Consider the following 13,729-nt stretch of genomic DNA (forward strand, 5'->3'; position numbering starts at 1 on the left):
CCAGAACAGCCCAAATGATTTTTTTAAAATGATTTTGTTTTTCAATTGACCCCCCCCCCACCAAATCAACACTTCCCCATCAGAACTGATTAAAAGCTCCACTAGCAAACAATACTGCAGCCTCTGCCAACCTGGTGCCTTCTGGATTTCCTGGACTGCCAGTCCTAGCTGGCTAATGGGAGTCTGGAGAGGAGTCTGATGAAGGTTGTAGCACTCTTAACATTTTCCTCAACTTATCCCTCTCTACAAGGGCAGTCACTCAAAATCAGAAACTAGGCAAACTTCTGGGGCCCCTGGCTTAGTAGGTTCACCTCTAGGGCCAGAGAATCCCTTGAAACTTGGCAGCACGATGGCTCCTGAGCACCCCACCTCTCCGCCCTCCTGCCCACCTTACCTCGGGTTCGGCCTCCACCCCCTCCTCGGCGGCCTGGCTCCGCTCTTTTGGTTTGTTCCACATCTTTGGTGCAGTTGCAGCTGTTTGGGCTACAAGATAAAGTTGGACAGGTTATTTGTCAAATCCGGAGCCTGCTTGGAACAGAACAGCCTTGAGCACGGGCTCCCTTTTTCCAGTAAACTTAAAACTATGGGGAGGGGAGAAACTTGCCTCAGCCTCACAGAAACAACCTGAAGACAAGGGGAAAGGGGTCACATTGACAGCTGACATTAGGAAAACAATTCAAGAGATTCTAGAGGTGCAAATTAACCAAGAGGTGACACTTCTGCCCCTCACTGAAGTTCCTCTGACTTCCTGACAATTTACGGAAGCGTGGCCCTGGCCCTGGCCCTGTTGCCTCTTCCTTGGTCCAAGGCAAGACACAGCAATAGGCAGCTGTGGGGTGCAGTGGGGACACAAAGCGGCCTATGTAAGTCCTCTTGTATGACTCTTGGCTGAGACTTTGTAAATGAAACATTGAGAGCAACTGATTTTTGCAGTGTAATTTTAAATGCCCCTTGAAAAGATGATTCATTGTGCTTCCAACCTGGAAGATCAGATTCCCCCATCCCAATTATCTCTTTCTCTCATGCACACCCACACCAAGTCAAAACACAGCCACAGTGCAGTTCTACACCTCCAACACCAGAGGGCAAACACCAACAGGGCCTATATAGAGAGGTGGCTTTGGAGAACCATGAGTGCAGATTCTTCTTTGCTTAATATTGTTTCTGTTGCCAACAAGAGCAGAAATAGGTCTAAGCACCTTAAAATGTGCCAAAGGGTTAGCAGCTTGTTAACAGCATCAGCTTGGAAGAGACGGTGGACCCAGAGAGCTGTGACAAAGCACGAGGGGACAAAGAGCCTGGCCAGCTTTGACCCAAGGAAAAGAACTTAACCCTCAGTCCTGCTGTTCTTCCCCAGCGATTGCTATTTAGTGAGGATGGGGATTCTCAGAAGCCAGGTCTACCGACTGAAATGCATGGGGGTTCCTGGTCTACTCGCAGAAAACCACAGAGATTTTTGGTGGCCTGTTCTACCCACTGGTATTCAGAAGCAAGAGGCCTCTGATCTGGAAGGAAGCACATAGCCACTGTGTCCTATTGGTGGTCTTATCCTTCCAGGAATGAGTGCAGCATTTCAGCTGGTGAAATCAGTCAGGCCCATCTCAGTAGGGGAAAAAAAAAAACTATCTACAAAGAGCTCACCACCTACTTACTACCTCTGGAGGCTGGTGCGAAATGTGCTCCCCACACCCTGCCCTGCTGCAGCCACAGTGGGCTCAAACTCACTTCCCCCAGTTCAGAAAATGGTCAGGGCTTTCCACAGAAACTAGTTACTGGTGGACACACAAATGACCTGCATAACTGTGCAACAGGCAACTTTTCACCTACTCCTCAAAACAAGCCACAAAGCAAAAGTTACCCCCCGTCTGTGCATTAAATTGTAATAGGCTTAATTACCCTAAACCTCCCTCCTTCCTTCTAATTGCAATATTTAAGCATGATAGAAACAGAGGATAGTGGAGAGGGGCCTCCTTGTGCGGCGGCTTCTTTGAACGCCCGTAAATAAAGGCAATGAGGACTAATAAAGCAACACCGGATGCTTCTCAGCGGCACCTGACAGACCAACCCAAGATATTCTGGACTTTAGCAATTCAGAGCCAGCCTAAGTAGAAGTCATTAGAACTGCAGAACAGCCATTCATACGCCTGGAGTCACGGTTATTAAAACATTCCCAGATGCTTCTCTTTTTAACAATTGATGGCCATAATGCCCTCTTAAGTGATTTCTCTCTCCCCACTCCCCCCAGAGTCCCCTTCAAGTTAACTGCAGAGTTCAGTAATGAACCCAGTGCTTCCTCCCACGTAGGGAGATGCCCAGAAGACAAACGCCACTGCTTAGAAATGCTAGTGGTGAACTGTCTTAAGCACATACCTGGGATTCTCCCACCAGGACAGGAACTGCAAATTCTGTGGCTACCCCACAAAGCAGCCCACGGCCTCCCTTTCCACTAGCACTGGCCACCAATGACCAAGGACGAAAGGATCGCAGGGAGGTCCGAGGGATGAAACTTAAGGCTTGACCGGAGCATAGCCCTGTTGCCATGTCATAATGCGATGGCAGAAGACTATGACATACTGCCCTGTCAGGCAAGGCTCAGGAGGAACCCTGGGAGGGGTGTGTGCAAGTCCAGGCCATGCCCACATGAGGCACCCCATGGCACTGGGTGAGAGGGGGGAGGAGCTACCATCTACTTCCGTCTGTGGTGGCAGCAGCCCCCATGTTTGCAGAGGAGGAAGGAATGGCATCAGCATTCAGACAATGGCAGTTGGGTGCGAAGAGCCATTTCAGAGACCCCCAAGTCATGTCCTGGTGCTGTCAGCATCTCTGCTGGCAAGGAGGCTCCACTGCCAAACCAAGTCCTTTGCAGCACTACAGAAGCTGGCTTCCCTACTTTCCACCACTTCAGCGCATGCCCACACAGGGAGCTGCAACACAGATGAGAGGGAAAGCTTTGCAATCTTCCCCAGATCAAGAGCGTGATTAAGAGACGTGCTTGTGAAGGGCCCAAGTCTGAAAGGACAACAATCCAAGCACACCTTCTAAGGCACCCAAGCACCCTGGAGAGGCAGCTTCCAACTCACACAAAATATTGGTGAGAAGCAGGAACAAGCAGGTGCTACACTGACACAAGAAAAAAAGAGGGGCTTTTCCTAGTTCCCATCTAAACTCCACACCCCATATGCTGCTGCTGCTGCTGGCTGACTTTCCTCAAATCCTCACAAGCCACCAACATCCCATAATTGGCTTCTATGGGGCGGAAGAAGGAAGGAAAAGAGAAATTATTTTGGCAAAGCTGTGCAACTAGAGAAAATTAAAAGAAAACTACCTCAAACTGGGGCGATGATCTCTTTGATAAGAAATGCAATTCAAATACCATACATATTTCTCAGAGACACAGTGAAACTTTTAACATTAAAGCGGTGTTGGCAAGTAATCTCACAAATCATTTGGGAGCAACTCGGGGGACTGCTTGGGTTTCTTTTTATGTAAAAGGAAAGGGAACAGTGCAAAGGTAAAAAGCCCAATCCTAAAGATGTAGGATAAAAATAACTTAAAAATGAGTAATATGGGAAGTGATTCTGAGCCAGAAAAGAAGGTGGGTTTTGTGAATTATTTTTTTACGAGAGAGAGAGAAGCAGCAAAATGCCAAGCATTTGAACCATCCCAAGTCTGCCACCCACCCACCAATGCAGCTCTCCCTAAATGGTTGTTCTGCCTGCTTTCTGCTAGATAAAGCAGGAAGCATAAAAACAAACCACTTTCACAGGCTGTTTCTCGCTTTTGCTCATCATACCATAGAAGCCCTGTTCATTGTGGGGAAGGAAACAAGCCTACCCCGTCCCCATCAGTCCCTGTCTCCCCTTCAGGATTTGAAAAAAATCTAAGGAACTGGGCAAATTTCCCACCCATCCGGCCTCCTCTGGGCCTACTTAGCTGCCCTCTGAAATACACATTTCTGGATCCTTTTCCAAGTTGCAACCGAACAGGAGAAAGCACACACTCACACATGGAGTTGAGGCAACTAATCCTATTTCCCCTGTGCAGCCAACCTCCCCCCCCCCCCGCAACCCCGCAAAGCTGTCCAGGCTCTGAATAAACTGTACCACAGACTTTTAAGTTGGGAGAGACCATTGTGACCCCCTGTGAGGATACTCACCTGCTCCGGGGCCCTTCTTTGAATTCAAGCCCTGAGAGTCTGCATTGTCCTCCGGTTGTCCGTCTACCTCCACCTCTTCTTTCTCCAGATTTTCCTGGGTGTCTTCGCCAAGGGTAGTTCTTGTGGCCTCCTCTCCTTCTAAATCCCCCTGAAGGGCAGGGAGGGCACCAGGTAGTGGGAGAGGAGAAGCAGATGGTGGCGGAGGAAGAGGGCTCATCGCTCTAACAGTAGCAGCGGCAGAAACGGGAGGAGGGCTGGGAGGAGGAGATGGAGGCAGAGACGGAACAGCGGGAAGAGCGACGGAAGCTGGAAGTGGCACACTTTCTGCCTCGTCCAGAGGTGCCTCTGGGCTCTCCAGATCCACAGCCAAGGGTCCAGCTGCCTCTGGTTGATCTGGTTCCAAGATGCCATCAGTCACTGTGACCCTTTCACTAACTCCGTTCAGTTCAGTAATTAGATTAGTACTAGCAGTCACTTGGAGGTCGTTGGGGACTATTCTAGGGGGCTCCCTGCCTATATCCGCGCTGGCGTCATCTGTTGGGGGGCAGACGGGCACTTCCATGCAGGGCACAGCACTGTGAAGAGGTGCGGCTTCCTGTTTTGAGGAAGCAAGTTCACATCCATCCTCTGAGTCTGGTGCAAACGTTGATGTAGGAGGCAGAGGAGTGGTGGCGGCAGCAATGACCACCGCAGGGGAGGGCAAAGCCGTGAGAGGAAGCTCTGTTGAGGTCTCGGAGGAGGAGGTGGTCGGGGTCTCTGCTGTCAGGCCCATTTGATCTTTCCTCTCTCCACTAGGCTCTGGTCTGAGGGCAGGGGAAGGAGATTTTAATACTGGATCTGCTTTAGGCTTCTCTTCTGGGGGGAAAAAATGGAAGAGTTAGAAAGGGCCATTTAACTCGTCAGATCAGAATGAATTTGCATCAATTATCTATGCACTCCCACTTTCCAAGAGGAACTGCAGAAACCCCCACGCACCTCCCTGCCCAGAGTCCTCAATTCTCAGCCCAGAGGTTACTGAAGGAAGAAATGGGGATTAAGCAAGCAATGTGCTGCTCTTTTCTGTCAAGTTTGCTTGCCACCCATTCGGCAATACAAAAGGAGTCTGAGCCCCCAAACCCTAGCTGTTCTCTTTGGTGGTTCCTAATAGGGCAGTTTGGCTTCAAGGGCCACTTGCCTTGGCACTAAGAACCACCTCCTCACAGAGGAGGGGACTTTTTGGAGCCACAAAGGGCTCCCATGTGCAAGCAGTGTAGCTGTGAAAAAAGTGAACTACGGGCCCTTTTGTGGATTTCTTTGCCAAGGTTGCTTCGAAGACGCTGATTAACAACATGGATGTGCATTTACAGGATAAATCAAAAGACAATGTCTCAAGTCCTGAGAACTATGTTGGAGCTCCCTCCGCCCCACAGCATTCGTTTTTTACCCTAAAGAGTCTTGTTATGTGCATGAGGGGTGGAGATGCAAGATGTACAATGGGAATCTTGGGATGCAAGCCCAATTCAGCAGCCAATGCAACGAGTGGAGCGCATGCATCGCCCCCAACCCCCACAAGCTAGGCTGGGCCTGGTGTCTCCTGTCACTACTGTCAAGGGACCAACTGAACTTCCCCCTTTGGACTCTTGGTGCCTTTCTAAACTCACAGTCAAGAGGGCCAGTCGCTATTTACAAAAAAGGTTTTGCCACTAATATCTGAAACCCAACTGTCTTGCACAAGTCAGTAAATAAGGGACTGAACACTGGAAGGCCACCTCTGCTATAGGGTCACCAAAGACAATGGCAGCAACTGAGGGGATTGGTTCAAGGGCACTGAAGCACCACTAGGAAAGAAGAGGACTAGTTTTGTGGGAGTCGCAAGGCTGAGAAATCTTCTGGCTGCCATTTTCTCAAAGCTTTTGCAGCCAGCCTCTGACTTTCAGATCAGCTATCATGAACTGACTGAATGCAACATCTTCATTTTTTTATTTTTTGCCTTTGGCCAGACATAAAGCAGAATGTGGCTCACTCCCAGTAACTACAGTCTCTCACATGAGGTCTGGACGTCAAGATTTTCCAGAGGGGCTCTTCTTTCTGTCCTGTGAACACCCAAAGGACATTTGGTGGGCTCCTAATTGGGGAGCCCCTTCAGCGTCTGCTCCCAATGTCTAGAGCTCCCATATCAAGGGGAGTCTATATAATCCCTTCTGCCAGCAAGAAAATACAGGTAGATCGCACCTTAGGCTGATTTCACTTTCTTGATCATACCTTACACGGATCACTGAATTTTTTTAAAAATAAAAAGGGCCAGAAGAGCAAGAAAAAAACCCTGGAAGCCTTGTCCAAGATCTCATGAGCACCCTTGCAAGACCTTTATACAGCTTAGTGAGAATGATGAGGTGTCTTACATGGAGGGGCAGGGGCAAGGCCTGCTCAGCACTGCTTGTGGACAGGTAGGGATGGTCTTGCAGGACCATTCCAGAGGCTGTTCTAGTTTTACATGCTTTTGCCTTTGCACGTGACAGCCAGGATCATAACCCCGACGTAATGTGAGATGCACCTGTGCATTTTTATCCTGACAGGTGTTTGACCCCAGTACCTATAAATTGTTTAAATTTATTCTAGTGCCAGTGGTATTTAATTAATTCTATAGAAGTGATTTTACCTGCCTTGTTTATTGCCATTATTATTATCCAATTTTAACTGCCTGGGGCACCAGATGGGTTATGTATTTAAGAAATAAAGACTAAAAATTGCCCAGTCACCGTTACCTGCTCCACCCCTTGCCCAGAGTCTTACCCCAAGGTGACCCTGCATATGCCAGAAGGAGGAGTTACAACCCAAAGCCCCATTGTACAGCTGGGGGAACTCAAGAAATGTGCAAGGTGTTCAAAGACCAGGTTTAATTTCTAATCTTGACATCTACAAGCACAGACTGTTTCATGGATACATCAAGTCTCAACAAGGCTCTTAGATATATTCTAAGTTATATTGCAAAAACAGAAGTAAAGACGTGTATTTTAAGAGCATTTACTGTTGCAATGTTTTTATAACAACCAGAAAGAGAACAAGCGACAGCCCACCCATGCATAATTATAAACAGCGAAATGAATATTAAATTAACACCATCATTATTAAATTAAGAGCAACAACTATGAATGCCTGTCAGCCCAGGCAGCCCTACAAACACCCCCCCCCCCAACCAGACTCCTTCCTACTTGGCCAAGAGAGTCATAGCAGCTGCAGTGACTCAGAACCCTGCCAACAACGCCCCTAAAATGTATCATTCCCCCAATGTCTTCTCCATCAGCCACCCCACAGAATACCAACAACCTCAGCTACACCTGCCTCCCTCCTCAATGGAGAACCCTAAGGAGTGCAGCTGGGTCCCTCTAAGCACTCAGCAGAGCAGCAACTGGGCAGCCCCTCCAAGCTGGCAGTTGCTGCCCTCCTTCCAGGTTCAGAGTGGCTGTGCTGGGTCACAACAGAACTGGCCAGAACTGTGACCACGACCGCTCGCTGCTGCAGCCACCTACGTCAACCACCCCTGCGGAGGTGTTGGCAGCAAAGAAGCACTTGGTTCTATTGAGCATTCAGTGGGGAGCAAGTGTGAAAGGAGCTGCCCAACGGGCCAGCAGTCAAGCTGCGGGGGGTAACTGATGGCTCTAGGGTGCCAAAGAAGGGGCTTCCTTGTCACAAAGAATTTACAGCTCATTTAAGCACTAGCTTGAGACTGCCTTTGCCAACCTGGTGCCTTCCAGATGTTGTGCTCCTATCGGTGATAGGTCATTCATGACACATTTTCCCCCTAGTCTGCCTTGGCCAAAATTCAGAAAACTTGTTAACTTCATGTGTTTTTGCCCAACAGGCTGCTTGTGAAAGCGCTACAGAAACCAGCAAGGTGGGTCAATGTTATCATCACCACCAACTTGCAGATGGGAAGCTGAAACGTGGTGCTTTCCACAAGGTCAGAAGTGATTCAGTGTTCAGGCTCACAGATTCACCAGCTCTCGAGGCTCCTCACAGAGAGAGGGAGAGCACTTCTCAAAACTGGGACAAAGAGATCCGTCCACCCACCTTGCTTCAGGTCGCTTGTCACAGCGATGGGGGTGCTGGCAGCGAGGTGAGAACTCTCCATGGCCCCGAACGCCACAGGGCTGTGCTCGGGGACCTGGCTGGGCAGCTGCTGGGATTTGAAGTACAAAAAAGGGTGATAATGAGCATGCGAACATAAAAACTAGCAACATGGAACACAAGCGAGCAAGAGGGGCAGAAAACCCAGTTGGGTTGGAAAGGAAAAAAAAATCAAGAAAAGGAAGAAATAAGATATACGGTCATAAAAAAAAAAAGCGCATGGGGGGGGAGGGAGAAAAGCAGCAGGAGGAGAAAGACAAATTACTATTCACAGCAGCGAGAAGGGAGAAGGCACAACCAGTTATCTGGACACCCCCCATGCCATGGAATTTGGGGGGAAAGCATGCCTCTCCCCTACCCAACTATTTAAAGGTTGCCACAATTCAACTGAAAGCCTTTCAAAGCACTTTGTTAAAAAAAAAATCAAGTGTTGAATAACAATAAACCGAGAGGAGCTACAATTGGGGCATGTTCCACAACCCAAGTCCTGGAGACCCTCCCGCCTGAAGCAGCCAAGGTCCTTCTCCAACTTTCCTTGCCCTCAGAAGCTGGCTCATCTCTGGCAAGAAGTTTTCCAAGGACGACTGGCTTTGCCTTGCAGCTGATGAGAAGGAGAGGGTGAGGGCAAGAAGCGCCACCGGGATACAGACGCTGCGCAAGGAGGCTACAGCAGAGAATGAGTGCCAGCCTCCTACCACCATGTGTCCGTCCCCACGCAGTTACCTGGGGTGGGGTGGGCGTGGACGAGGGCCTAACCGTGGGAGGTGTGGGGTTGCGGCTTCCTCCACCAGACATGATCTCTTCCGTTATGTCTTTGCCCCCTTGGTTGGGATCTCGGATGCGGATCTGGAAAGGATGGAACGAAGCACCCGCTCAAATCACCTCCCCCAAAAAGTGGCTTGGCTGGGGGTCCAGCCTCATGCTGTGAGGGGAGCATGACACTCGCAACTCACAGTTCAGAGGGCCGCACCAAGGGCCACAGCAGCACATGGTGGAAGGAAACCCCACCCCAAGAGGTGCCCCTTTTATAATGTTACACCCCCACCCCTAAAGGTACCCCCATTATAACGCCCACTAAGGTGTTGCCAAGAGGTATTTTTGTTCCGAAAAGCTTTCTAAGTGGCTGAGGTCTCCACAATGGGTGTTTCTTTTTAGGGTTTTCCCATTCGTTTGCTGCTATTTTAAACTGTTTTGATTATATTGCATATATCACCTTAAAACACATAGGAGGAAGGTGAGTAAATAACAACAAAGGCTTTAAACAGAACACCTGTGAGAGAGACTCCTCCCATGGTGAGGGGAGTGTCAACTTCCCCAGTTTCCAGCTTCTCCCTTCAACCCACAGGGCTCAGCGTTCAGCTGCAGAGCTCTCTTACCGTTTTCTTCTCCCGCTTGGCTGGTGGGATTGGCTGCTGCTGCTGCTGCGTAGGCACTATGATGGGTGTGGACTGATACACCGGGGGAGTTGGGTAGAAAGGTGCCCCTGCGGTGGGTAAAGGGGGACAAGGAAAATCTTAGGCTCACTCCTTTGGCTGCCTGCCTGTGGCAAAGCGCTCAAAGCCACGTCCCTTCACCCAGGACGAGCTACCTCAAAGTGTGACTCCTAGTTTTCCTCTTTCAAGGTCAGGGAAATGAGGGGCCACTTGCTCCCTCTGCTTGGGAGTGCCCCCCCCCCAGGCTTGCATATGTGTGTGTATATCACAGCAGCTTACTACAATGAAAAGCCATACAGTAAAACCATAAAAAAAATAAAAACAAGCATTATTAGACCACTGTGGAAGGATGTACTATTAACTGCCTGCACAGGCTTAGTGGAACAGAAGAGTTTTCAGTAGGCATTTAAAAGTTGGCACAGAAGGCGCCCGCTGAATCTCCAGTGGCAAAGAGTTCCATAGGAATGGGCCAATGACATGACAGGCTCAGTTTCTTTCCTGGAGGAACAAAGCCACCTCCTCAACCTCTGCATGAATGCACACACACACACACACACGCGCGCCCACACACACACACACACACACAAAATTGCCACCAGAGCCAATAAAGCAAAGTGCACCCTCTACTCCTAAGAAAGTAAAGACCTCAGAGTCTCCTATTTGCCAAAGGTTCTAAGCAAAGTGGTGAACATGCCCCAATTTCACAAGAAAGCTGGGCAGACTCCAGCTTCCAGAGATTTTCAGCCCCCAATCCACTCCCATACCTCTTTTTTTAAAACACCATTTTACGCCTTCTGATGGCAAGGCTGGCTCTGACCTCAGGTGCCAAAGGAATATCTCCAAGCAAGCTCTCCAGCAGTTAAGTGCTTTGGTTGTCCTTGCCTAACTCTCTTCCTGCCCCCTCTGCCCCAGGATGACCAGAGCGCACCAATAAGGCAATGCAGCCAAAGTGACAGAATTCATTCATCAAAATTAAAGAGGAAAATCTACTCAAGTCACAATTTAGACCTGCAACTTACATGTGATTTATTTGCACAACTGCAGCTTTGTGCAGATGGCAGGAAAATAAACGAACTGGAGGGGGCAGGCAGCCATAAGGGCTCATACAAGATCTCATGCAACCTTCCCAGATCTTGATAAGCAAGGTGAAGGCTCTGGGAAGGCTGTGCAACACCTCTGGAAGACTGTGTGAGACTCCAGCAAGATCTCACAGAAGCTCCCCCGCCTCTTCCAGAGGCCTCGCATGACCTTCCCAGAGCCCAGTAAGACAGGGACAGTTAAACGGGGGTGATTCTGGGGTTTTTCCTGGCTTTGCATGATTTTGCATTTGCATGTGAACCCCTGGAATGTAACCTGCAGGCCTCCTGTATATTCATTTTAACACAGAGAAGCCAAAATGGGAATGCTACAGTGCTGAAGGTGTGGAATACGAACACAGGAAGCCTGGTTTGCATAAAGGTCAGTCTACAGGGTGAAAGGACCATATCAAATGGCCCTTGCTCTGCTACCCATCCCCCTTCAAAGGAAACCTCTTCTTACCATAGGCGTTGGGGAACTCTCCGGGTCCCGGTCCTGGATAAAATGGTCCAGGCCCTGGCGGCTGAACGGGATATTGTTGTGGGGGGCCCACATACGGAGGGCCGCTATGACGATACTGAAACAGAAATGGCACAAGAGGCTCAGAAAATGGCGCACGGCGCTTTATGAGCAGGAAAAGCTATCCTGCTAACTTATTAATGATGCCATTAATGCAGTTCCCCACTTGGCCCTGCAAATGCCAACTCTTGGCCTCATGGCAAGTGCTGGGCAGTTTGTCGCCCACTTCCTGACCTGCTGGTCCCTTGGCAGCAGGGACTAAGTCCACAATCAATACAATTCCAGACTACTTACTGGCCTCTCTTCCCACACCAGGCAGAGCAAAGAGGGAAAAGATGCAGCAGTGGAGGGCAATACAAAGGGCGCAGCCACCTACTTCACAGGGTTGTTGTGAAGACTTAAAAAGGGGGAGACTGAACATCATGGGTTGTATCCAACAGTAGGCCTGCTCAGAGGAGATCCATTGGAATCAACAGACTTGGTTAACCTAGGTGTGTTCATTTTGATGGGTCTACTCTGAGTAAAACTTAGCTGGATACAGTCCCATGCGATGCTGCTCTGAATACCTTTGAGGAATGCTGGGAGCTAAAAAAGCAATAAATAAATAAAACAAATATATTGAAGATTCCAAAATTCCAGGGGAAGGGTCTCAGCAAAGTGGCAGAGCCCCTGCTTGGCATGCAGAAGGCCCCCAGGTTTGATCCCTGGCAGCATCTTCTTTTTTTTAAAAAAAATAATATTTATTATAGTTTCACAAAAAAAGAATCACATTAATAAAAAAGAAAAATTTAAGAATAAAAAGAAAAATACACACTACAAAATACAAACGGGGAAAAAAAACAAAGTAAAAAGAAAAAACAGTTAAAAAAAAAATTCCGTCTTTTCATGACTTCTTTTACATTTACTTGTTTCCCGGACCTCCTCATACCTCCCTCTTTTGTATTCCAATTCAGTTTGTTAATCCAGCAATTTCTTTCCCTCTTTTTTAATCCCAATCCTTAATCTTAGTATATTATAACATTAAGTTTTAACCTATTAAACACCAATTTTTCCATTCTTTTAACCTTTTTAATCCTAATCCTTAATCTTGATATATTTATAACTTTAAAGCCTGTACAGCTAGAAGCCACTTAACTTCAATCCAACATCACTCTAACATTCATTAATTTTGCAATATTTCTGTAAATAATCTTTAAATTTCTTCCAATCTTCTTCCACCGACTCTTCTCCCTGGTCACGGATTCTGCCAGTCATTTCCGCCAATTCCATGTAGTCCATCACCTGGCAGCATCTTCACATAGGGCTGGGAAAAGACCCCTTCTCCTGAAACCTTAGGGGCCATTGCTGCCAGTCAGTGTAGACAATACTGAGCTAGGTGGGCCAATGGCCTGGGTAAGGCAGGTGCCTGCATACCAAGTGCCAGAGATTCCTCCCAGACCTGCCCCGATTCCCCTTTTCCACCCAAGGACTGAAAACTCAGGGGAAGGAGGGAAACGGAAGCACACCTGTGCTGTGGATTTAACTTGCACCCAGCTGAGTCACAGGAGGGCTGACATTGAACACAACCTGCAGGCAGCTGCAGATACATCGTCACCACCAGCCGAATTAAAGAACAGGAGCACTTACATGCCTCCCTCCCTGACTTGCCCTACCTGCCATTAATGGCAAAACTTTACAGTCAACTCGCAACTTGCGCCGCGGTTCCTTTCTGGGGATGTCACATAAAACCAAAATTGCTTATAGTCAAAACAACCCTGGAAACACCGTGGCATGAGCATCGCTACCTTGCTGAAATGCCAGTGCATTGTGTGGGTCTTGCCCTCCCCATGCAAGGCAGAGAGCTTTTAAGCTCTCTCACTTGCTTACCAGGGACTGGGAAGCTCTCACACAGGCTTAATGAGTTCTTCACCTTGCGTAGGTTTAATTTGTGCCCTGTTAGCTGGCTGGGTGCCAAGCCTGTGAAGCTGCGATTGTGCAGGTTAACATGCAAGTCAACTGTATCATTTTAAGGGTGCTGTGACCTTACCTGTGGTATACAGTACTGGGGGCCCTGAGGCATTGGATACGGCATAGGAAGGTGGTTCACCATCATGATGTGCTGATTGGTCTGATAGACAGCGGTTGGCGTCTGTGCACCAGGACGGATGGAAGGGCTGCTATTCTGGATCGTTGCTCTGGGAGGCTGGATTTGAGGCCTCTGGAAAAACTGGAGGAGGGAAGCAAGGAGCCCCATATTTTAGCCGGCCATCTCCTGGAAGAGCAGTGCGCCGCACTCATGGTGCTTTCGCCATGCACCTGATCAACAACTAGCTGGCCCTCTCTGGCCAAGGGTCTTCTGCCTCGGAAGCCCACTTGCCCCACGTGCAACGCAGGTGGGGGGAGAAAAGTGATGAGTCTGACCAGGATAGTCTTTGCATCTAACGAGTCCTGCCCTGGA

At 48.8% G+C, this 13,729-nt stretch overlaps 1 protein-coding gene across 29 annotated transcripts in view; it reads right to left on the reverse strand.

The window, feature by feature from the left end:
• EIF4G3 (eukaryotic translation initiation factor 4 gamma 3) overlaps positions 1 to 13,729 on the reverse strand; it is a 78,040-nt gene that overhangs the window by 20,619 nt on the left and 43,692 nt on the right. For 23 of the 29 annotated variants that reach the window (XR_013989662.1, XM_081017260.1, XM_081017254.1 and 20 more), the window contains 7 exons: positions 13,319 to 13,498; positions 11,236 to 11,350; positions 9,640 to 9,746; positions 8,987 to 9,109; positions 8,207 to 8,315; positions 4,157 to 5,011; positions 395 to 483 (listed from right to left, as the gene is read on the reverse strand). Coding sequence is in view for 28 of the 29 variants with exons in the window: in XM_081017260.1 (XP_080873386.1) it covers positions 395 to 483; positions 4,157 to 5,011; positions 8,207 to 8,315; positions 8,987 to 9,109; positions 9,640 to 9,746; positions 11,236 to 11,350; positions 13,319 to 13,498 (1,578 nt within the window). In the remaining variant the exon portion in view is untranslated. The remainder of the gene's footprint in view (positions 1 to 394; positions 484 to 4,156; positions 5,012 to 8,206; positions 8,316 to 8,986; positions 9,110 to 9,639; positions 9,747 to 11,235; positions 11,351 to 13,318; positions 13,499 to 13,729) is intronic. The other 6 variants (XM_081017275.1, XM_081017268.1, XM_081017277.1 and 3 more) reach the window with 1 other exon arrangement.

The sequence above is a fragment of the Podarcis pityusensis genome (genome assembly GCF_964106645.2).
Source record: "Podarcis pityusensis genome assembly, chromosome: 8".
Classification (NCBI taxonomy): Eukaryota; Metazoa; Chordata; class Lepidosauria; order Squamata; family Lacertidae; genus Podarcis; species Podarcis pityusensis.